Source organism: Phalacrocorax aristotelis, chromosome 3, assembly GCF_949628215.1.
Source record: "Phalacrocorax aristotelis chromosome 3, bGulAri2.1, whole genome shotgun sequence".
In the NCBI taxonomy this organism is placed as follows: domain Eukaryota; kingdom Metazoa; phylum Chordata; class Aves; order Suliformes; family Phalacrocoracidae; genus Phalacrocorax; species Phalacrocorax aristotelis.
Genome location: NC_134278.1, coordinates 86,208,199 through 86,233,214, shown reverse-complemented (window position 1 = coordinate 86,233,214; position 25,016 = coordinate 86,208,199). Strand labels below are relative to the sequence as shown.

Sequence of the window (25,016 nt, the reverse complement as noted above, 5' to 3'; positions counted from 1 at the left end):
ACATCCCGTGCTCCCCTGCCATTTCTCCCTTCCCCACTTCCCCGAAATTTAATTATACAAGTCTGGGATCTTTTTTTTTACCTTTGGCACTAGTGCTGTTAAGATTAAGGTCTTCACACTTCCCTACATTTGGAAAGGGCAGAAGCTTAGACTTTCTTCTAAAAACACGAGATTCTCATTTTTCTCTTGTAATAATCAGGCCTTAGCAATTTTAAGTTAATCAAAGGTTGTGAAACTTGTGATAAGATAATGAAAATTGGCATACTGAAAATAAAACCTGGCACCGATTTGATTCAAGTGAACGAATGACAATTGAAGCATGCTGTGTATCTTCTCTAAAGTGAGAAGACCATGTCAGGCTGCAACATCTCCACTCTTCTGAGTACACACACCATCCCTTTGCAAAGTGAATCTACCTAACAGGCCTTCTCAGTGTAGCATTTACAATTAAGAGCCTGCCCTCAAAGAGGCACTGGCCATAAAGATCAGGAATTGCTGCATTCATTGTATCATGTCCCTAGTGACTAATGAATGAACTCACAATTCTCCTTTGGACAAGACAAGATCCTGCTGATAAGTCACATAAGTTTATCTAGTCTATCATTACCAGAGTTCAGATTGTGGCATAGGTCATCAGTGCATGTGAATGACAGTTTTACAATGTGGATATGTAAAATAAGTACCTATGACATTGTGCAGACAAAAGGTGCTATAAAGCTTCATTAGATTGGAAACCATTCAACAGTTGCACATTAGAGGATGAATTCAGTAGACAAGTAGCTTTGCCAGAACAATACTTCTTCACAGCCATATGCTTTATGAATACCACAGAAAGTGAACCCTTATCTTACTTTCCTCAGAATTAGATTTTCAAGTAGCAAAGACAGACTTTGATGACCCTTGAAAGCCTGCTGAGTTATTTTCTGCAGAGAACAGATCACCACAGAACAGGGCCTCTGATGACTGCCAGGGAAAAGGCAAAGAGAAATAAATACATACTGCCCACATTCTGCCACAACGGCCCCAGGCTTGCTGTAAGTGCCAAAGAAGTCATAGCAGGCTGTTTTTCACTGATACTCCAAATATTGCCCTTCATGCAAGCTCAAAAAGAACAATATATGTTTACCTACTCCCTGCTGTATGCATTCCACACTGAAAGTGTTCTCCTCTTAGTTGTTTAACTCTCCTGAAGTATCCATAGCTGATACAAGTTGGTTAAGGAGCTAACAGGAGCTGAAAGTAGTTTTGTCTGCAACCTTTTCTTTACAAGGACATGGGTTAAATTAAGTGCAATGTCAAGGACTAAAAACACTGGTCTCACTTTATACCACAGAAAGTCCGATTCTCCTGCCCTCGAGCTCTTGCACTATAGATGAAGAGAAAAGGAGGAAATTATTTGTGAAGAAATGTATATAAAACCTTTTACATCTGCCTCTTACACATCTATGTAGAACTGTGTACATGAATAGCTGTAAGCAATTACCTGAGATGATGATGATTTGGGGAAAAACTCGTATTTTCTGATAGCAAGTGCTAAACCTCACAATTTTCATTCATTATAACCATAGCGCAATTTAATGTATTTTGTGTGTTGTTTGTAAACACCTACTACTACGCATAATTTTCTGGTACCCGCAGCTTCTAACTTGTGACCATATATAGGATGCATTTCCATAAAGACTATCTAAAATGAATGTGTACAATTGCAACACCTCACCTTGGAAAGCTGTGCTCAGTTGGAACGATCCCGCTAAAAAAAAATTACACTTTGTTGGTTAAAAAGTAACTTTGTTCACAGACAACCCTGCCAGAGGACTTTGACGAATGCAAGTACTACTGGTCCTAGAATTTTTTGTCACGGTGTCCCGCGGGGGCGGCCCTTTCCTCCTCCCGGGTACCTGCGCGAGTCGGGGTCACGAGGGGGGCAGGGAATGCCCGATTCCTATTGGCTGCCACGCTGGCGGGCGGGCGCTCGCTCCCGCCCTCCCCGAAGGTTCTCCGCCGGCTGAGGCGCAGGGAGCCTCGCCCGGTGCCCGGCTGCCACAAGAGGGGGCTCGGAGGCGGATTTAGGCTTTAATTGCCGCGACAGAGTACCCATCTCTATTCTGTGGCTTCAGCAGCATGCTTGTTGGTAAAAAATTGCACACGTACGTTTTCTACTTCTTCACCCGATTTCATGAGTGAGGTTCTTCCACGACATAGCAGGCATCCCAGCGCTAGCACTACGGCTGTTGAGAGGGATCAGCAGGATACCTCCTCCAATTCTCGTACACTTTGAACATTTAGCAGAGACTAAATGTCCCCTGTACCAGCGCTCAGGGGAGCAGCAGGACACTGTGCTCCCTCTAGGCTGGGGGAGGTCCTGGGCAGGCACCAGCCCCAGCCTTGCCCCATCCTCCTGTTTCAGCCCGTGGCTCTCAGCCATGGTTTCGGCTTGAACACGCCCCATACCAGCACACACGATGGGTGAGATACTCTTTTCAACACACTGCTAAAGCCCGTATTTAGTTACTGGAGATTTCTCAGTTGTTGGGTAGGCTCTTGGAACAAAAACTATTTATTCCAGCGAGTCACAGATGGCTCACCCAAGGAAGGTATTTTTAATATCTAATACATAGTGTAAGGTCATGGCAGGAAAATGCAGGTGAAAATCATGCATCTAATCCCATACACAGCATATTTATACCACACAGACTTACAGCAATTCAAAGGCTATTAGCTTTATTAACAAGTAACAAAGTATATGCAGGTAAAAAAAATTCTAAAGAACAAATCCTGTGTGAGACGATTTCCCCATCCCAAATCACTCCCTTTAAATGAAAACTTCCTTGTCTTGAAGAAGGATTACTTGTTTCACAAACATCTATTAACAGGAAGGGCTGTGCATTCAGGGAGGGTGTCCAGGTTTCCTGCTGTCGGCTTTCCCTGGTAGCAGGCAAAATTACTCAACTGCTTTCAGAGCTATTCACAGAAAAAATCAATGTCCTGAAAAAGAGAATTAAAAGGCAAGATGTTTTCAGATTACTGAAGGATTAACTGTCCTTTATCACCCCTCAAAGATACATGAGTAGATTCAAATGCAGAATACACTATAATATACTCAAAGTATTCTGGAAAAGAAAAAGTTCTCTTGACTCGTTTTGCATAGCTGGGATAATCTGTTCCTGACACAAATTTTTAAAGTGATTTAGGCAATTCCACCTTCTCTCTTCATTTCAAATGATCACTTTATCTCCCCTTTTTTGTTTTGTATTCCCACATCCATACCTGGATTTATTAGTCATGTGTAACCCTTTATCCTTAAAGAGTTCCTAATCACACGTGAAAAAGATGCCTTACACAGACTGAGGCTATGCGATACACTTGCTACAGAGAAATGTGACTAAAATATAAATGCCAGTATTAGACTTCAATACCATATTGCTTTCATCTAACTTTGTGCTATTATCTTGTATAGCTATGTAGATCTCTATTCTGCTGCAGGGAATTGTCACACTGTGGTGCTCAAACTGTACAACATTTACATTAGACCAGCATATCACATATAGCTGTCCACTGGAAGCAGAAGACAGGGAGCTGTTTCGGAACAGATGCTTACTGGTAATGAAAGTACTCTCATCTTAGCCAGCAAATGACCAATTTTAAGTGATTGAGGGAAGATAAGCAATTCAACACTGCTTTGTAGTACACACAGTATATTGTATTGAGCCTGTTGTATTAAGTGTGATTCAATGGTTCAGAAGTAACAGCACTGGGGAAAAAAATATTTCCTAAGATTTATTGCTTGAACAGCAACAAACAGGTATGGATTACCCAGTGCTGCACAAAAGGATGCTGAGAGAAGTTCACAGGCTGAAACGTTTACTAGCAGGGTCGGTAGCTGATGGCATACATTGACTCCCAACACTGACGGTTACTTTGGGGGGGAGGGGGGAGGAAATCAGAAGGAGGGTCAGAGACCCAGAGGCCCCCAGGCTCATGTCCTCTTTCATGCTTTACTCCAACGCAGCAGATGCCCCCCCCAACATTTTTCCCCATCAAGTTCCCTATCAGTTGCTCCTCCACACAAAGCCATTTGTCTGTGCTACCCGGTGCTTTGATCAGGGGCAGATGCTGCATACTGATTAACCATTAAGCTTTGAGCATCATCAGGTCCCCTAAGATAAATGGCAACCCCTTCCCAGGATGAACCCACTGTAACACTGATATTGGGCTTTGCAGGTGCAAGGCCAGGAAAAGAAGGCAAAAACATTGCCAGCGGTGTGGAAGAAGGTTACAGAGCTGTGAGCAAGATAATGGCTTCTGACTTGCAGATGGAAGGCTGGTGGCATTAAAGGCAGTATGGTGGTGCACAACACTAGCTCTGCATAAAACAGCACCTTTAAGGGATATTTCTGCAGCATGCCCATACACAGATTGGTCAAGATGGGCTGTAGACTGTTTTAAATGTGAACTTAGAGTCAGATCCTTAAGGTCATATTTGCAATGTATGACTGGGAGCAACAGAACAAGGAAAAGAACTAACTGTATCGCCCCGCCCTTGCTTTTCATTGCAAAGTTCCTACATAGCAAGAATGTGAAGTAAGGGTGAAATGACTGTGGAAGTCTGCGTTGTTAGTTGTGTGAAAGAAAACTACGGTCCAATTAAAGTTCTGCATTGCAGCCTGACAACAGCCCATTCTGGACCCTGAGTCTGCCTGCAGGCTAAAACATCACTTTAACCTACCTCTGCTTCTGCTTCAGCTTGCCATGCAAGCAGAATGGCTGTCATATTGTTGAGAGCTTAGAAACATATTTTAGTCATTCTTTCATGTTCTGTGACTAATTAATTGCTGCAGTGCTTCTGGGCCACATTCAGAATAACCTAATGTAGTGTCAAGAAAAGCAATTGCTTATGAGATGCGCATTTCCTCAAATAAAACTTGTCTGACACATAATGCAAATCTTAGCGACTATTACCATGAAAAAAACCCCCTTCCTTTCACTTATCTCCTCTGTGTTAATGAAACCCATCTAGTAATCTGGATTTAAGCTTAAAGGCTCCATATACAATTTCAAGATTGACACACTAATCATATTTTGCCATATGCTGCAAAATGGCATAGATAGCTAAATATTCAATATTGATGAAGATAATTCCTGGAAACCTACCACTCAACTTGTTTTAATCATGAAAATAAGCTACTAGTATGCATTAATTGTAAGCCAAACCATCTGAGAAAGGACCCTTGTCTTCTACACCTCTGTGAAGTGTTTCCGATCTTCAGTAAAATTATGAATTTTCTGGTGTATGAGACACTACTGTACATAATCAGGGACAATCACCCTTTCAGAAATACAGCCTGCTTACTCACAGAACACTAATGTGTTTCCAATAGCTTTTCAATTCAGCTTTTTGATGTATCAGTAACTTTGTTGTGAGGAAGTAAGCATGCTTTCAGTAAATTGGAAGTTCTGTATGACAGTGTCCATCTATATACACAATTAATAGAAAGCTCACTTGTACATTCACTGAAGCACGCAGTGCAATATCCAGACTCTAAAAAGGCAAGCTTCTTGCAACACATGGCAAATGGTTTGGGTAAAACTTCCGCGGCCTTGCAGGAATACTATTCAAATCAATAGGAACTCTAATAGGATTGAAACCTTAATGCAGCATTTGCAATGTCTGCAATATCAGAACGTATGTTCAGAATTTATTGAGGCTATTTGCCTGTAAAGGCCTAAAGATTGGATCCCTAAGCATCTGTGATATGCTACAATCAACTGCCACAATTATGATTTGTTTTTATAGCAAATTAGCATTACACAGCCAACTATAATTATGTAGCCAGCTGGGCTTCTGCAAATTCCTTACCGTTGTAGGAACGGTCTTATTTGCTTCTTGATAAACATGTTGTTCTGAGACTAAACTGCTAGGAAAATAACCCACTGTCCCCATATGGTCTTCATACTGTTCTCCATAAACCTTCAAGGAAGAAGATGGATAATTAGGTACCTTAAAACAGTCTCATCTGGTTTTAGCTAGTTCATAATTTAGTCAAAAGCAGTTACTAATAGTGTTTCTTACTCTGATTTTAGATTTCCTAGTTTCCAATTAGCTGGTACGTGAAATGAACCATTAACAGAAGCTCTGATACAGGCATACATGTTTTGGAGTAAATTAATACTACCTATAGTTTATCTGGATTTTTTTTATAAATGCAGCTAATATTTACCCTTGCTTCCCTTAAATTTCAGAGTTTTATGACCAACTGTGATAAAATCTTTCTCCTCTATAGTTTCAGCAAACAGCCACAGAAAAGAACTGGTGAGCCTTTCTGTTATGGTACAGTTCATTATTACCATATAGTTACTGAAGATATGTCATTAAAAAAAATTAAATCCCTCAATACTTCTCAATCAGTTTAAGTTTAAACATTCACTTTGAAAACTAAGTTGCTGCTTTAAAACCCATCCTAAAACGTCCACTTCTTGACAGAAACGCATGTTAATCTACTTCTGGTTTGCTCATATACAAAAGAATCTCCTCTTACACTTCCAGCCCAGAATTCTCCAGAGTCTTTTTCTTTCACCAGTTTTGAGTAAACATAAATCAACTGCCCTTTTTTAATATTAATGAATCTGCAGTCTGGAGCATCATAATCCTCTTCTGCTCTGGTAAGGGAAATGGTGTCTAGGAAAAAAAAAAGAATGAGGTGGATGAATTTAAATACATATATACTTTTAGAGAGAGAAATATAAATACATGTGTGCTTATATGCACACATGTGAAACTAGTTCTACAGATAAAAGTAGGTTATCCTGAAATTTAAAAGGGCCTTCAAGAATTTGTTCTGCTAATTATTCTGTTCTCCAGTGAGCAAAGTAACAGCTTAAGAACACGCCATTTCATCATAGCGGAAGTTACAATCCTCTCTACGCCTACCTTCCACTTGAGAGCAAAATGTCCTTTATGAAACCCTTTTTGTAGTAAAACTACATGTGACATTCTACACAAACCCTCCCACTCTGCTTTTAAAGGTGACAAGCCAACACAAATATAACAGACCTAAATAAGTAGTTTTCCCTCACACTACTGCATCCAAACTCTGCAGTCATTTCTGAGACTATTTTGTCCTCAAAATTAAAGTAAAATTACTTACAGACACAGTTGTCATCAGCACACTGCTTCTTGCTGGCAAGCTTGTCCATAAAAATTCCGGTTACCAGAGGACACATTAATCTAAGACACAAAAGTAAAACCACCAAATAAACACGTTGTGTCATTTTTCTTTGCTGCAGCGCTTGTTGAATGTGGGTTGAGTCCAGCGACCCCTGCCTTTTATGGAAAAGGCAGACACCTGGACAAACATGTTGAGCCAATGGGAAGGGATCAGGGCTACATTCCACCCTACCAGAGGAGCCCCAGGCAGGAGGAAGACCTCAGGGTCCACTCACGAAATGGAATCCCTTCCCAAAACCAGTCTACATTAAAACATTTCAATCAGAAACTTACTATTGAAATGTTTTAAGCCTTCCTGTAGTTGTCCATAGTCTTAATCTCACCTCAAGCAAAGTTTGAGAACATAAAATTAAGTCAGACCCTGGTAAGCAGCAAAGGAAATTACATCCTTACAAATCCTCAAGTCCTTCATTTTCCGAAATGCTCGCTGACAAGTGTAATCTTCCCTGGACCATAAACCCTCAGCGGCAGAGATTTCCCTGTTACCGTCTGCAGAAAGGACCCCCTAGGACCCTAACACATGGATGCAAATGTAAACAAACCATTTGGGAGTTGAAACAGTAAAAAGGCTTTGTAAGTCAGCAATTTAAATCTGAAGTCTAGAAGTTCAAGCACCACATACTTGTACAGGTGAGATCCCTTCCACAGGGAGGCACAAACATGCAGGTTACACTGCCAGGACAGTGACCAATTAACTTTTATTTACACAGCTGAACTCTATTGAGAGTTTGCAGATGCAAGATGCTGAACAGCATGCAATGCCACAGGCTGACTGTAAAGGTCCTCTTTATGCCTTGGACAGGACTTCCAGAATTCATCCAACTTCCCAAAATCTTGTCCTTGCAAGACTTTTAGGGAGTATCTTAATTAAAATAGGCGCACACACACAAAAGGAACAACCACCAGAGTTACTGCCCTGCAAGTGATTCACATCACAGCTGTCAGGCTACAGGAGGCTGGTCTGGATCAGTCCTTAAAAGTGACCAAGAGCCAGTTTGGGAATTCCTAAAATGTCGCTCCAGAGACCTGGCGCTACCTGATTCACCAGCATGCCTGAAGAGCTGCTGGATGTACCAGCTTTCAGTCAACAAGCAGAACAGAGGAAGCTGTCAACTGTCATCCAAATCCCACACTCTTTTAAAGAAAGCATCCTGCAGTTTCTAGCACCACCTCCTATTACAGCTGACTTCACCACATTCTCCTCTGATCTTCCAGCCCATTACTCCCTCCTCCAACCTCCTGTATGTGGTGTCTAACTTCCGTCTCAGGCAGCTCCACACGAACCCTTCAAAGTGAATAAAGGTGAGGAGCAGTGGTATGCAGTGGTAGTCTCATGTATGCAGACTAGTAGGATGCAAGGACAGCGTAAGTAATACATATAAAATTATGACTGCAGAAGGAAAAATATAAGGTTCGTGACAGAATAATGTAAGTCACTTTTGCTCCCTTACAGGCACACTGAAACAATTTTCCCTTGCAAGCATTAGAGTACTTGTGAAATAACAAATCACTAAAAGGAATGAAAAAATGCATATATGGAGGTCATAGAATCATAGAATGTCCTGAGTTGGAAGGGACCCACAAGGATCATCAAGTCCAACTCTTGTCCCTGCACAGGAAAACCCCAAATTCACACCATGTCTCTAAGGGCATTGTCCAAATGATTCGTGAATATCGCCAGGCTTGGCGCCATGACTACCTCCCTGGGGAGCCTGTTCCAGTGCTCTACCACTCTCTGGGGGAAGAACCTTTTCCTAATATCCAACCTAAACCTCCCCTGGCACAGCTTGCTGCCATTCCCTCCGGTACTGTCATTGGTCACCAGAGAGAAGAGATCAACACCTGCCCCTCCACCCCTTGTGAGGAAGCTGCAGACCACAATGAGGTCTCCCCTCAGTCTCCTCTTCTCTAGGCTGAGCAAAGCAAGTGGCTTCAGCTGCTCCTTATATGGTTTCTCCTCTAAACCCTTGCACCAACTTTGTGGCCCTCCTCTGGACACTCTCTAGCAGCTTTATATCCTTAATGTACTGTGCCACTCAAAACTACACACAGTACTCGACATGAGGCTGCACCAGTGCAGAGCAAGGCAGGACAATCCCCTCCCTCGCCCAGCTGCAATGCAGTGCTTGATGCACCCCAGGACACAGGTGGCCCTCTTGGCTGCCAGGGCACTGTTAGCTTACGTTAAACTTGTCATCAACCAGAACCCCCAGGTCCCTCCTCTGCAGAGCTGCTCTCCAGCCTCTTGTTCCCCAGTCTGTATGTACATCCAAGGCTGGCGTGCTCCAGCTGTAAAACCCAGCACTTGCCCTTGTTAAACTTCCAGTCTGTCCAGATCCCTCTGCATGGCCTCTCTGCCCTTGAGAGTGTCATCAGCAAACTTAATACTCGAAATTTCAAGTCCTGCATCCAAGTCATTAACAAAGAGATTAAGGAGTACTGGCCCCAAGATGGATCCCTGCAGAACCCCACTAGGGACTGGCCACCAGCCCGAGGTAACCCCACTGAGCCTGACCCATCAGCCAACTGCTCACCCACTACATTACGTGTTTACCCAGCTGTATGCTGGACATTTTGTCCAGGATACTGTGAGAGACAGTATTGAAAGCTTTACTGAAATCCAAAAAGATCACATCGACTGGCTTCCCTTGATCAACTAGGTGGGCAACCTTGTCATAGAAGGAAATCAAATTTGTTAGGCAGGACTTTCCCCTCGTGAACTTGTGCTGGCTGGGACCAATGACTGTGTTGCCTTTCAGGTGTTTTTCAAAAACTCCCAGAATAATTTTCTCCATAATTTTACCAGGCACAGAAGTGAAACTGATGGACGATACTGACAAGATATGACAGTAACCGAGATGACACTGGAAGGGGCATCATCTTGCCATGTACTCTGGGAGATGAAAAATTTTTCAGGTCTCATGCAAAAATGGTGATCTATGTAGCTAGTTTTATGCTTCCAGGTGCATTGAAACATAGCACTTGCTCAGAAAATAACTGGACATGCCAGAACTACCATATACAACATACTAAGTAGTACACCAAGATTTTATAGAAATAAAAAAATCAACCATACTTTCCTGAAGGTACAGCACTTTGCCCAAAGACCAGTTTCAAGTTAAGTTTAAGATGTTTCAGAACACAAACTGGGGGAAGCAAGATGCTCTGCAGCTACAGCTGAGCCCAGGCAACACAGGAAGGGGCTACACTGAGCCACAGACATAGAGGAAAGGCTATGGCCTCCAGCATCCTTCCTCCTGTCCCCACTGACTAAATCACTGTGGAAACAGAAAAAACCTCAACACTTCCAGTGTAGCTACAATGGAACACAGTCTTCCTTGTAGCTTCTTGCCTAAACATCAGCTACCCTAATACTTACCTGAACTACTTCTAAAGGAAACCATGCTAACTCTATTCCATGTCTTCTTTGTCTGAAAGGACAGTTAGAGGCCTCACAGAGAGTGTGTTCAATAAGCAAGGAACGGCGCAACATGACAAGCACTGTGCGACAGCTTCCTCTCAAACATTAATCTTTAAGGGTCTGATTGCAATCCTCCTAGCCAACAGCATGCAACAGCTACTGCAAGATTCACCAAAAATATAATCACGTTTTAAGCAAATGTCATTATTATTTTAACCTAAAATACCTTTTTAGGTCTTCCACCACCTGAACAAAATACTTCAGCTTTTGAAGTGATTTTTTGCACCCAAATATTTAGAACAGTTAAAACTCACAATACTACATTTGATGACTTCACTGCATACATTGTATTCCAAGTCACACAAGACCTTAAAAGGTTTCTGACAAATGGAGGGGGAAAAAAAACCCCAAACCAACAAACTTGGAAGCATTAGGACATGTATTTTAGAAAAACCTGCCTAAAACTAGACCATCAGGCTCATCTGCATTGTCTTTGTAAAGAGCCAGAAAGCTCTTCCTAAACCGTTTATTAAAATCACTGGTAATAGGGCTGGAAAGAGCAGAAGAGAAGACAACACATAATTTTTGTTTCTTCTGTGGACCTGCTTCTACTATCAGCCATCATTATAAAGACAAAACCAAGTTGAACAACAGTGCCGTCAAATTGTAATCAATTTCTACTCATACCTGGGAAAAACCCCCATTAACGATAAGTTTTTTTCTCTTAAGTGACAAAATTATTCTTGCTGAAAAGCAGCTGTCCTCTTGATGATGAGGCTGAAGACTGAGTGTTGCATTTATTCTGATTATGCTGACATTTAGCATTCCTGCTTATGCTTTTTACCCTGGAAAGACAGCTATTTTTCCAGCACTCACTTCTGAGAAATGAGTGTCAACTTAAAAGTAGTGAAACCAATACACTGAATAAGCCCTGCCAAACAGATCCATAAGAAGACATATTCAAGAAAAAACATGGCTTGAAAACAGCATAAACTGAATTTTATAAAAATTAGTATTTCAACACAAAGATTTACTATCCAGTAGATCCATGGAAATTTAATGTTTGTCCTGGCTGCTGTGGTAATTTTACACAAGTCTTAAGTTTCCCATAGAGAACAGCAAACATGCTAGCTGATCAAAGTATCATCACATTAAAAATCCAACTATCCACAGAAGTCCTTTATAGGAGCATCCCATTATTTCTTCGCATAAGTGATTTTCATGGCATGAGATGGAGTAATCTTAAATCCTTGGAGAGCATCTCGAGCAGCTCCTGCTTGATTCTCATTTTCAAACTCCACAAATGCAATGTCATGGCGCCCAGGCACTAAGCGTACTTCTTTAAATCCAGGAAACCTTTAAATTAAGGTGAAAGAGTCAGATAATATTTCCTAGTATGATAATACATCTCTCTTCAGTAGCCATAAGACCTTATAATAAGCGTCTACCTAGTGTAACAGTTACTACTAAAGAAGATTGAAATTGAAGGGTTTTACATGTCCAACCCTTAGCATCATGCCTCCATTAAGGATTATTATGTGGAAGCAATTTAATCAGTCTTCTGCACATACAGAAGCAACTTAAGCTAGTTTTAAAACTGCTCCTGCTGTCATAAAGTCTTTAATATTACATTCACCCACTTAAATCCAGTGCAGATTAATAGTAAATAAATCACACAATCAAAACCAGCTTTGAAAAAAAAAAATCAGATTTGCTTTCTGCACCAAGTCATTAGAACTGATATGTGTAATCTTGGCAGTAAGACAAAGAACTGAAATACCTACAGAGAAACTAATTTCTAAAAAGTCAGCTTGCCAACTGAGAAAAAGCATACAGGTAACAGAAGAATTCAGTGGAGAAGTCCCTTCTATTCAAAACTTACTGATTGAATAACATGGACAGCATCATCTCATTTGTTTCCTCAGGCAAGTTATTAAGGAAAAGGATATAGTTTGGTGGGTTATCAGGCACCTGCAACAGAAGATCAAAGCTCAGAAGATTATACACAGCTATCTGCTCCTCTGCATCTGTCTGCAGGATTATTTGAACGAAGACTCATATCCTTAGTTTTGCTCATAACACTGCTAGCTGGACTTCTGTATACCTTCATGCTATATGCAGAGAGAGCCCCTTGGTTCTTTTACAAGGATATATTAATTTCCACAAAAAATCACATAACATATTGTCTTAGGTATCATATTTAACTCAACAACTCAACAGGTGATAGTGCAGTATTAGTATTCTCAGCCCTGCCAGGGTGGGAGCCAGGTGGTCAAGTTCTGGCTGTAGTGCTGTCCAAGACACCTGTATGGCAGCAGAAGAACCTACTGAAGACTCATCCTTCCAGAAGAGCAGCGGGAGGCCAAGATATATACCCTGTTCATCTGCAGTAGTACCAAAATACTGAAGATCTTTGGGCAACTGAAACCCACAAAGCCCCCATGGTTTTACTACAGAGCTCTACTCAAATTTATTAATTAGAAACCCCATTGGATTTAAAGCTTTAGAGTATTTACCAGATTTGCCTGCTAATATGAATTTGTAGCAACCCACAAGACACAAGGCTGAGTGTGTCAGTTTGCTGACACTGGACTGCAGGCTGGAATCTCCCTATGTCATCAAGGAGATTACAAAAATAAAAGAAACCGGACACCACAACTTCAAACGTCCTGATAATGGTGCCAAGTAAGTTAATGCCTCAGCAGGGCAATTTCTGTCAGCTGATGGAAATATTCCAGGCAGTGCCATTAGAAAATAAACTTCTGAAGTTCAGACAAATACCCAAATACTCAGTGTTGTCCTTCAATGCAAACTAATGTACACATTCAGGTATCATTTGTAACAAGGTACAGTAAGAAAAACCAGGCTGGGAGCAAGACATTTTTCCCTGTGGATTATGTAGGCAATTCTAAATGACAGCACTCATGAAGGAGATGCAGGGCAGACAAAGATACGCTTCTGTAGTATTTGCCCTCCTGCAAATCCTGGCTGTTTAGTACCTCCACTTCTAACACACATGAATCATTGAGAAGATTACTGAGTGGACAAGATGAGTGAAGTGTAGGGAGTTGTTGCTATGTCTCCACACAATCTTTTGGAAAATAAGACACTTATGAGAAAAAAGAAAAAGTGAGCAGAGGACCCCCAAACTCCTGAAAGGAAGCTTTTAGGCAGATATTCTGGCATCCTGTGTAGTCTTTCTTCTCCTTTTCTACTACTAGAACAAAATAAGTTAAAGTAGATTTATTAACAATAAAAAAAAAAATTAAGAATCCTTCAACTGAACCTCAGCACAGTCTAAATTTAAGAACCAAGTAAGATTTCTTAATACCAGTTTTCTGTGAATAATGAGAAACTGCAGATTTTAATTTCCTGTCACCCAGATATAGTAAAAGTGGAATTTGTTTGTTTACTGGGATTTAGCTGTTAGACAAATGTCTCACAGAACCAAAAGGAGGCTGTAAAACATATCCTCAAGTTTCCATGTGTAACAAGTCATTATTCAGAGAGAATAATTTTAAACATTAGTGCTTTCAGTCACAAAAAAAAAACAGCATTACCTGCTGATTCTGTGCTGCAGTCCCTGGGGCATTGGCTGAATTTTGTGTTGCTCCCTAGTAAATAAGTACAAAATAGTTTTACAAAGGTGTTATGTTCAAAATACATAAACACACATCACTGTGTTCCTGTATGTTAAGGGTTTTTTAATGCTACAATCCAAGGAACATTTGTTGTTTATGAGATACCTCCTGAAGGGAAACGTTAATTTCGCTGAACTCCAAAACCAGACAATCGAAGAGAAAACGTCAGTAGTATCTGATCAGTCGCAGATACTGTAAATCACTATTTCCCCACATTATAAAATTCAGTTTAATAGACCAAAGGAAGTAGTTTTGAAAATGAAGGCCCAGACAGGGGACATAGGAGAAAACCAGGTGTTTCCACCAAGGACTCCAGTTTAGCAAAGGATAACTAAAGCTGTTACCATTGTAGGTAGCAGCAATTTTTCTTGCTAAGAGATTTGTATATAACAATTGATTTTTTAATAAATCCTGAGAAATCGGAATGTTCTTCCTAAAAAATGTTGCTTTCTATGAACACTCTTATCTCTCCTTGATATCAATTTGTTCCTTAGCAGGAAGTATAGTTAAATAACACAATATTCAAACTCTGTGCCTTGGTGTTTTCTGCTGTACTTCAGCACAGAAATTACTAGATGTTGTTAGTTTGGGCCAGACTAACCCTTAATGGAGATGCGCTGCAAGCCAACTCCCTTTCATGTACCTGTAAATGTTCCTGTTTGCCATTCTTCAGTGCTTACAGACCAAATAGGGCATTAAAACGCCAAAGGGAAAAGGTGGTTAAGCACTTGAAGCTTGCATTAGAGATGAGCACATACCCCCTTCTTCTTTTCCCTGTTAAAAAGTGGTTAGTTTCTTTTTTGGTTTATTGTGCCTTTGCCCTATATCTTTGCTTCCATCTGGTAATAAGAAAGCAGCGGGGGAGGAAGGAACAGCAAGGACTATTCGATCAGCCCCCTCTCCTGCAACTTCTAGGGAGTACTCAAGAGCAGTAGATATTAACAGACCACAATTTAGGGAATTGAGAAGTACCAAAAGGCAATACTTCATCAAAAAAAAAAAAAGGCCCCACCACAAAAAACACCCTAAAATAGCTTTTGTGTGTGTTTGCTTTTTCTTTTCTGAACAGAGAAGCAGCCTACCTGGATAACCTTTTTATTTGCTGCATTTGCTGACTGCTCCAGAGATTTGGCCTTCTTCTTTTCCTTCCTTTTTTCCTTATCGGCAAAAGTACCACGCATTTTAGAGATGATATCAGAGTCTGTTTTTGCGTACTGAATACGCTTTTTAAAAGGGGAAAAAAAGAGCACATTTTGCAGTTAATAATACTGAACATCTTGCACCACTTTCACTGTGTTGGACTGTGCATTTACACATTTTTTTACTTCCTACATTAAAAATACTGTTATAAACTGTAGGTATGCTTGCAGAGTATCTAATCTTCTTAATTCTGAGCACAACTATGGAACTCTAAAACACAACACCTAAGATGGATATTACTAATTTTAACCCATTGAAATTGGAACTCTATTAATCTAACAGCGTCTTTTTAACATCTGTCAAGGTAACAGATGTACAAAGCAATATAAGAACATTTGAGAAAATTGGCACTAGCTTCTTTAAAAAATCTGAGAGGATTTTTTTAACCCCATTTTAAGGGGAATTAGAATCATACAGTGATTCCTCAGGAATCTGCAGAAAATTGAGTTCAGCAAAACTCTGAATTCTTAAATAGGAAGGCAGCCATCTGCCTTAACCCAAACCAGATTCAATAAATTGTGTCAGCAGCACAATGGCGCTGGTTTTCTGACAAAGGCTGCCAGATGTACTAATTGGGGAGGTAAGCAGATTCAACTATCAGTATAGAGGTGTGCAACATCATACACACAGAGTCCTATAGCTTTCACTATCAGAGACTACCTCCATACAAAATTACACAGCAGTTTAAGATTTTTTAAAAATGCTTTTGTTTAGTGCTTAGATAGAGTATGCATGCTACAGGCAATATTCAAAGAGGGAAGTACACCTGAAAGCTTATGAAGCCTTAATCTTTTTAGTTCCTCTTGAGTTTTACTGAGCACAAAACTCCGAAAGGGTGACAGAACTGAGCTTGCACAATTCCTTGTTAATGATTTCATTAGAGAATCTAAAAATGTTAATGAAAAAAACTTGTGGCTCAGCAACACAACTGTCTGTGCTCTCCTTAATGCTGAAAGCCACTATTAATATATCCATCCATCACTGGAGTCAAGTGGGCAATTTGCATGTACCTTTACGCCTCACAAATAGTTGCTGAATTAAGAGATGCCTAATTTTCCAAGCAGCCAACAACATGTCAATTGTGCTATTCTGCACATTATGGAGTATGTGATTAAATCACATTCTATCAACCAGCAGTGTTATTTGCTTCACGGAAGTTATACTGAATTCAGTGATTTGCCTTCGTGATCTGATGCATGCACAAGCAGAACTGGCCATCAATGTAAAAAATAAATCACTGGTCACATCTGTTGATTTCTGGGAAGTAAAACTGCAAAAATCTTCACCCTACTCACTGTTACCTCAAAAAGGAAGCATCATATTCTAGCTATTTGTTACAAATATAAGAGTAATTAAGGTTACTCTAGGTAAATTAACTGCAGGCACCTAATTTCAATAACATTACACAATTAATCAGTTCAAAGAACACATGAATAAAATGGACGTATTTAAGATCTGAAAAACTTTAATCGAGCATAGAAAGCCACCACTTAGGTTTCTTAAGTGGTAAGTTCAACATCTGTGTGTGCTTTAGCTACAGTCTCTCCAATATCCCTCTAGCTTACATAAATACATATACTCATCAAGATGTGATGCAACTGATTAAAAGCACAATTACAAGTACACATGATAGTTAATTCACAAGGTGCAAATACCAAGCCACTGTACGGTACCATGGCAATTTTCTTTTCTTTAAAAAGCTAATAAAACAACTTACCATGGGTTTCCCATAAAATGGAAAGCCTTGTAGTTGTCTCAAAGCATTGGTAGATGATCCAAGTTCTTTAAATATAACAAAAGCCTGTCCTCTCATCTTCATAGTCTTTAAAGCCACAATGTCAACCACATGGCCAAACTGTGAGAATAACGCATACAGTGACCTCTTCAGTTCTGTTGACAATAGGAAAAAAAATAGATTATAACAGGTTACATGCAAATGTCCACTTCAGGGACAACGGTTTTGACAGCTTTAGCTCACAGAGTGATACCTTATATGACTTTAGTCAAAACTGTTGCACAAGTAGAAGTTTATTTGCCCAGTTTTTGTAAGTTGGTGTACAATGCTTAAGTTTCACACCTCAAGTATTCAGCTAGTGAAAAAGCTGTACCGCCATCCATTTTAAGGGAGTAAAAATTATGCAAGGATAGTGGTGTTCCCCAGGGGTCTGTGCTGGGTCCAGTCCTATTCAACATATTCATCAATGACCTGGATGATGGGATAGAGAGTAACCTCACCAAGTTTGCTGATGAGACCAAGCTAGGAGGAGTGGCTGATACACCAGCAGGCTGTGCTGCCATCCAGTGAGACCTGGACAGGCTGGAGAGCTGGGCCAAGGAGAACCTGATGAAATTCAACAAAAGCAAGTGCAAGGTCCTGCACCTGGGGAGGAACAACCCCGTGCACCAGTACAGGTTGAGGGCTGAACTACTGGAAAGTGGCTCTATTGAGAAGAACGTGGGAGTGCTGGTGGACAGCAAGCTGACCATGAGCCAACAATGTGCCCTTGTGGCCAAGAAGGCCAATGGTATCCTGGGCTGCATTAAAAGGAGTGTGGCCAGTAGGTCGAGAGGGGTTATCCTCCCCCTCTACTCTGCCCTAGTGAGACCACATCTGGAGTACTGTGTCCAGTTTTGGGCCCCCCAGTTTAAGGAGGACGTGGAACTGCTCGAGCAAGTTCAGTGGAGAGCTACGAAGATGATCAGGGGACTGGGGCATCTCCCATATGAGGAAAGGCTGAGAGACCTGGGTTTGTTTAGCCTGGAGAAGAGAAGACTATGGGGGGATTTCATCAATACCTATAAATATCTAAAGGGTGCGTGTCAGACGATGGGACTGGGCTCTTTTCAATAGTGCCCAATGACAGGACAAGGGGCAATGGGCTCAAGTTGGAACACAGGAAGTTCCAGTTCAATGTGAGAAAAAACTTCTTTCCTGTGGGGGTTAACAGAGCAGTGGAAAAGGCTGCCCAGGGAGGTTGTGGACTCTCCTTCTCTGGAGACATTCAAAACCCACCTGGGCACGTTCCTGTGCCCCTTGCTCTAGGTGTCCCTGCTCAAGCAGTGGGGTTGGATGAGATGATCTCCAGAGGTCCCTTCCAACCCCTACCATTCTGTGATACATATACACATGTCTTCATATACATATATGCATGTACACATACACATTCAAGCATGATGTATGAAAGCCACCAAAGACTGATCAACAAATCCATAATCTAATACGCAACAGTAAAGAGGTATGACTTAAAACAAGAACATGGCAAAATAGGAACTACTTAAAGGCTAATTTGGAAATTTTGTTTGTAACCATTTTATCAATTCTCTCACGCACACAAATATTTTTTCATATTCTGGATCCAAATAGTTTTTGTATGATAACACTGTACCTTACAACTGCAATTGATTTATTTTCATTATTTAAAATCACCTGACTACACGCCAAATTAAACCCTAAATTCATCCAATCAAGCTAAATAAATCCTCTGTATTGCATGATTAACTAACTTGAAGCATTTCAGCAACATGAGAGCGCTGCCTCTTGTTTACTGCTGTTGAGGCTTGATAACACCAGCCCACTGTCACTTTCTCCAGCTACTCTTGACTAACTGCAGAGCTATACTTTTTTAAACTTTTATACTTTTTCTTATCAAAGCACTTTCCTTAAAAATAAATACAAAATCTATATTTTTAAAAAAATCACATTTTTAAGCTTTACAGGTAATTTGAAACCCTACGTTTAAAAATTATGAAATTGCGCGGTTATAATGGAGACTTACTAGTTTATAAGGCACTTAAGATGCTACACACAAAGCCTCAGGTTAAATTTATGCAGTAGAACCATCTTGACAAGTAAATAAATAACTTCTCAGCAAAGCTTTTTCCACTTTCAGATCCATCTCTGAAGCATCCTGAAGAAATATTTTAGTGCTAGTCTGATCCAGCCACTCAGTTTAGAAACAGTAACAAATAAATTACCTTGATCATTTTGAATTACAAGCTAAGCGTAAGTCTTAAGTGGATGGTTTGATGCAGACATTGAATATACAGTGAGATAAGGGCAAGAGATATTTTTTTTTAGCACACTGCGAGGAGCTAAAATGCCTCAGCATGCAGTCACCTGTCTCTACAGAGGGCTGCAGTGACTGCAAGGCAGTGTCTCCAGCAGAAAGATGCAAAGCAGGCTAGCTCATGCCACGCTCACCTCTTTTGCATGGTACCAAAACAAAGGAGGAGCACACAGATGCTTCCACATTTCAGTGAGGGGACTGCAGACCACCGAAACGCGTGCCATTGATATGCTCATTACTGCTATCGTTAGTTATTCACTGACAAGCTAACCTAACGTAAGGAGTTAGCTACAGAACTAGAGTAGCGAGGCAATCCTTACAAACAGGGGCCCCGGCTTACAAGAAGACTTCGCCGTTGCGCTACGCTTGTTGCCTCCAGCTGTTGCTGCTCTATCCCAAGCAGCTGTTTGCCGAGTGCTCGGTGCGCGGCCACCGTCCGGGCGACGCTTCGGGGAGCTGCGGCAGCCCCCGAGGCCCCGGCGCGTTACACTGCGTGAGAGAGCGTGCTCCCGGTGCGGGAGCCCCCGCCGTGAAAGTTGGGTCACGGACACCGATACCTTCTTTCTTAATCTTGTCGTTGATGTTGTTGATGTAGATGGTGTGGTTCGGCCTGATGTCCATCCTCGGCGGTGGCCACAGACCTGCCTGCGGGTAGAGCACAGGCGGCAGCCATTAGCCGTTACCGGCGGCCCAGGCACGGGCCGGGACCCCGGGGAGGGCAGCTGGAGCTCTCCGCTCCCCCCGACGCGGGACCGGGGACGGGACCGGGGGCTGCCCAGGGAGCTGCACGCCTGCAGGCCGCACGCACCCCCGTTCCTACCCTCCCCTCCCCGCGCGGGCAGGCCCCAAGAACGGCGGGACGGGCGCTCTTAGGGGGCAGCCCCGAGGCAGGCCGCCATCCCTCCACCTCCCGCCCGCCCGGGCCCGGGCCTACGCCACCACCCGCCTCACCTCCTCACACCGAAACAGCAGCCTGCAGTGACGCGGCGCAGGCAACAGAGCCGCTCGCGCAGCAATCGATGTGCCGAGCGCCGATGCCGCGTGGCGACTGCGCAGTGCAGGTCGCCGTCCCGCGGAGTCGTTACGCTGCCGGCGCCATATTGGTTGGGCTCCCCAAGGACCGATGCTCACGCACGAGGGGCAGGGAGATGAAAGGGGAACGGGTCATAAAGCCGTTCGACGAGCAGCTCGAATTAAGTAACACGGCTTAATAAACGATATTGGCTATTCGTTCCCGGGCCTCGCTGCAGAGACAGAACAGTCTGCCGGTAGGCTTGGCCCTGCAGTGGCCTCAGGTCTCCGAGGCCCTGCTGTGCCCCAGGGCTGCCCCTCCCTTTGCTGGAGGGGTGTCGCGCTCGGGGAAGTCCGTAAAGGGGCCTCGGGGAGTTCGGTCTGTCTCTGGATCAGCACCGGCATGAGAGAGGGGTCGTAGTCGGGGCTCCATGGAAATTGGCAAGGCTTAAAGCTGACCGAAATGGGTTTTATCTCTGCTCTGTGCCAATCCAGTAATAGATGTGGTTTTGTTTCTTCACAGTTAACACCTGATAGAGCAACTTGAGGAGAGTGAAGAGAAGCAGTAACTGAAAAATGTCTGTAGGCATTCATTAGATAACATTTGTTTTTAGTTTTGATACTGAAAAGGCAAAGCATATGAGCACGTTATTTCTTAATGGTACTTTGAAAATCCTCATGGTAGCTCAGGATAAATAAACAGCAGAGATTGAGGTTGCAGCCTTTGAATTTTTGGAATAATTTTGTAGGCTGCATGCCTTTATTTCTATGAATAATTATGAAGTCTTTCTCAGAAACAGTTTTAAGTTGCAAAGGTTTAACCTGGTTGCATACCAAAAAGAAGTTCTTGGGGGAAAAATACAGTCAAGAAGATAGTTCTTGCTTAAACTGTAAACTGTGTTTGAACAGGTCATATCTTTGTAAGGAGATGAGAATATTAGGGAGAGGGTTGTTAATCCAGTCACGTTTCAGGGGAAAAAAACCCCCGATGTTAGTTTAAGATTCTAGAGTTTGGTTGAATAAAACAAAATCTGGTATTTAGGAAGCCTATAAAGAGCAACATGGATTAAAGTGAGTTGAATATAAAAGGGAAAAAAAAAAAGCTGGTGGAGGAGAACAGTGTGTTCTTCAGTTGTTTATATCATTACATGGTACGGGGAATGGTGTGCCAGTACAGTGCTATATGCAATGTCTACGTGCCACAAAATTGGATGATGATAGGCAGCAGTTCTGGTCATATTTTAGGGTCCTTTTTATTCTTTGTTTATTGTCTTAAAAGTAATTGTTAACATAAACACAACTTTGAAATTCAAAAATGAACAACGCATTAAAACACTTTTTCAGAAAGGCTATTTTATGTGTTCATCAGCAGTATGGTTTGTGTGACTTCATAATTTATTAACAACATTCAAAACTACTTATTTGTTACTGAATCACCATAGCTAAGGAAATTTGTCTCAGAGTCAAAAATATGGACATATTATAAAGGATTTTTAAAATGAAGTCGTTAAACTCTTCATAGAGAAGGTGCTTTAAAGAAAACAAACACATGGAAAACCTCAACTTGACACAAAGTAAGGAAGATTTCATGGCTTCTGTAATTCTTCCAGTGCGGTGTGCCACACTTGTACTTGCTCAGTAACTTTAAGCACAGCTGATTTATTCTTGCAGCATTTGAATGCAATAAAGCAGAAAAGCTGTGTCTTTCCTGCTCTTGAGGCAGGATTTTACAGTCAGTTTACAGTCAGGTCAATAGAAGTGACATTCATTCTTCAGGCTGGCTTTCCCTCCTGCCTCCCCAAGGTTGGTTTGGATTACTTTTGTTTTCTTAATCCCCAAGCTGAGAGGTACAGTGCTCTCATGTTCACTAAACTGATCATTTGTTTAAAAGTCCCTGAAAGCTTGAAGTATTGTAGAAATTATTGCAAGTTTTCTTAGCAAGAAGGCCCATAGCAACTTAGTAAGCAATTATAATTCATCACCACTATAACGGGCTGGAAACATACTTCCAGACTGAACAGGTAGCTGTTCCGTCAGAGATTGTCAAATGGCATTGGAAGAACAAAGCGCAAAGCACAGGGTTCTTAAAAATGTATTTGTAGCCACTGCTCTACCGCCTTCCTGCCCTTTGCGCAAGGTCAAGGAAACCTAGCATTTCATTATTATTGCTGCTGTTTGTTATGAAACCTGTAATAAAAATTGAGGTTTTTTTTTTTCCTTTGTCTTCCTTTTATAAACTCACTGCAATTCTCTGAGCTAAAACAGGATAATAATCAGGAGCTGCCTGTAGTGGAAGCTTCACAACATGGTGCAATACTCACAGCTTTCATTGGGTCCACGTACACATAACGATGCCTCACACTTTTCACAGCTGTTATCTTTGTGTGTGAAGATTGTGGGATAAGTAAAGTTACGCCAATTTAAGTGTATAGAAATGTTTTGAATGTCTTGTGCATGTAATCAGAATCACCTGCTAGAATGATGAGTGTGAATGCTTTGTGATATCACTGGATCAGTCTTTGGTATTTTGGTTCTACCCTTTGACTGACGCGTTCTGTTGTGTCAAGTACAATAATACAACACATCACTAACCGTTGGAACACGGACAAAGATGGTGAACAAAATGACAGGAAGTACGGAAATTCCCTTGCAGGTAAAAACGTATGGCAGTGGTGCTGTGAGAGCTTGCAAAGTCAATATGCACAAAACCTCACATTTAAGACAGAAAAGGTTCTTTGAAGGATGAACAACTTCGTGATCTATATTCAACTGGAAGGTGTGAAAGCGAAGGAATTGCATCCTATAAATCAGTGGTTGCTGGGCAGTTGTTCTGACGGCCATCCACGAGTGCAAATTGCCAGGAGCCAAGAAGGCTGCAGTGATTTACAGACTATTGTTCGCAGCCTCAGGATACATGATCTCTGCAAACTAACAAAGCAGAGTCAATGGACAACGGGAGGGCAGGAGAGATTTGAGTATTGACAAATGTGTGGCAAAGCACTTGGAAAAGCATCATTTGAACCACCTGAATTGACTAATCATTCAGGAAGTGGACCCAGCTGACCCCTTTTGGGGGACAATAAAACACCCAGTGTTAGGGAAAGAAGCAAACAAAAACCCCTATGCAGAAGAGGAAAAAAAAAAAATGTACTGCAGTTCCTTTCAGGCTGTTCTGTTATCTATAAAAAGATGCTTGAATGTATTACAGCTTGATCTAAAGCTTACTCTAAACAAAAAAAAAACCCCTCCACTCATTCCTCTGATGTTTACTATTGGCTGTTTATGTAGGGTTCACCAGATGACGGCAGCTGTTGCTACTTTATTAATACCTAGAAGTTTCAGGTAACATAAGGGCTTTTGGAAGCTGGTCATAGACCACCTTCCCCACCCCACCCCCAAAAAAAACCCCGCAAAAACCCAGAAAGGAAGGGTCTGTGCCCCAGAGAATATGCCAAACCCTTAATTCAGTTTGCTCTGTGGCTGTATTCTGCTTCTAGGCTGGCCTCTCCTTTATGGAAGAGCCTTTTCCATCTCAGACCAGTTGCTGTGTGTCCTTTACATTACACTGCTACTTCAATCCCCTGGTGCAAAAGATGATCTGAAATTGCAAGTATGCTGAACACAGCGCTTAACAGAGAACTCTTCACATCTGCTGTATTTATCACTATGATTATTCCCAATTAGTTTGGGTGTGCTAATACACCAAAAAAGGTAAAATGTGGGTAGTGGTTTTAATTTCATACAGCTGGTTCCAAATTAGTTCAGGGTGCTGGGGTTGTCCTTTTGTTAGTATTAATTGGTGGCAATGCCATCTGCCCACACTGAGACTCTATACTGGGGAGAATAAGTGTGCTGGTTTGATGGATTATTGTGCAAGAATCCTCACATTCCCTTGTTCTTTCAGTCTGGGTTAATTTTTCAGTTTTACTGTAATCAGCATGCTACTGTAGTGTAAGTGATGTGACTTACACTGTGCAACTGAAATCTAATACTTTTCTGTCCTAATACATGCGATATGTGGCAGTGTAATGAAATCAAGACTTACCTGCTTAGTTGTGGAGAACTGCCTTGTTGTTTCCATCACTTTTTAAATCTCACAAACTTCCAGTTGCCCATTGTGAACATCTTCACCCACATCAATACAAACCTCTTTTAGCTGCAGCTCTTGCAGCATTTCCCTGGTGCATGAGTTCTTAGCACACCAGGAGCGTCCTGGCTGCAAAGACAGGAAAAGTGGAGCGGTGCTCTGGGCAACATGCTCACAGGGGGCACTGGGTGCCAGAAGGACAGAGGGATGGGCTCTCACAGGGCATGAAGCCCTTTCTGGAGCTGAACTAGGAAACTAGGCACTTGCTGCAAAGCATGACCTGCTAGAGGAACGAGCCTGGGTGATCTGTGAAGTCAACAGCATTTGGTGAAACAGCTGGAGAAGGCATTGCTGTCTGTTAACA

General features: G+C 41.8%; 2 protein-coding genes across 2 annotated transcripts; both read right to left on the bottom strand.

Annotated features, from left to right (window-relative positions):
* Positions 1–2,700: 2,700 nt before the first annotated feature.
* On the bottom strand, positions 2,701–9,554 carry OTOR (otoraplin). Its single transcript, XM_075088293.1, has 4 exons — positions 7,146–9,554; positions 6,537–6,676; positions 5,858–5,968; positions 2,701–2,985 (listed from the first exon to the last, which is right to left on the bottom strand). The coding sequence occupies exons 1-4, from the start codon at positions 7,267–7,269 to the stop codon at positions 2,962–2,964; spliced, it is 399 nt and encodes a 132-aa protein (XP_074944394.1). The 5' UTR covers positions 7,270–9,554; the 3' UTR covers positions 2,701–2,961.
* Positions 9,555–11,623: 2,069 nt separating this feature from the next.
* SNRPB2 (small nuclear ribonucleoprotein polypeptide B2) lies at positions 11,624–20,863 on the bottom strand. The gene is made up of 7 exons (XM_075088292.1): positions 20,506–20,863; positions 20,112–20,199; positions 17,205–17,377; positions 15,370–15,510; positions 14,207–14,260; positions 12,529–12,617; positions 11,624–12,002 (listed from the first exon to the last, which is right to left on the bottom strand). The coding sequence occupies exons 2-7, from the start codon at positions 20,173–20,175 to the stop codon at positions 11,843–11,845; spliced, it is 681 nt and encodes a 226-aa protein (XP_074944393.1). The 5' UTR covers positions 20,176–20,199; positions 20,506–20,863; the 3' UTR covers positions 11,624–11,842.
* Positions 20,864–25,016: the final 4,153 nt, after the last annotated feature.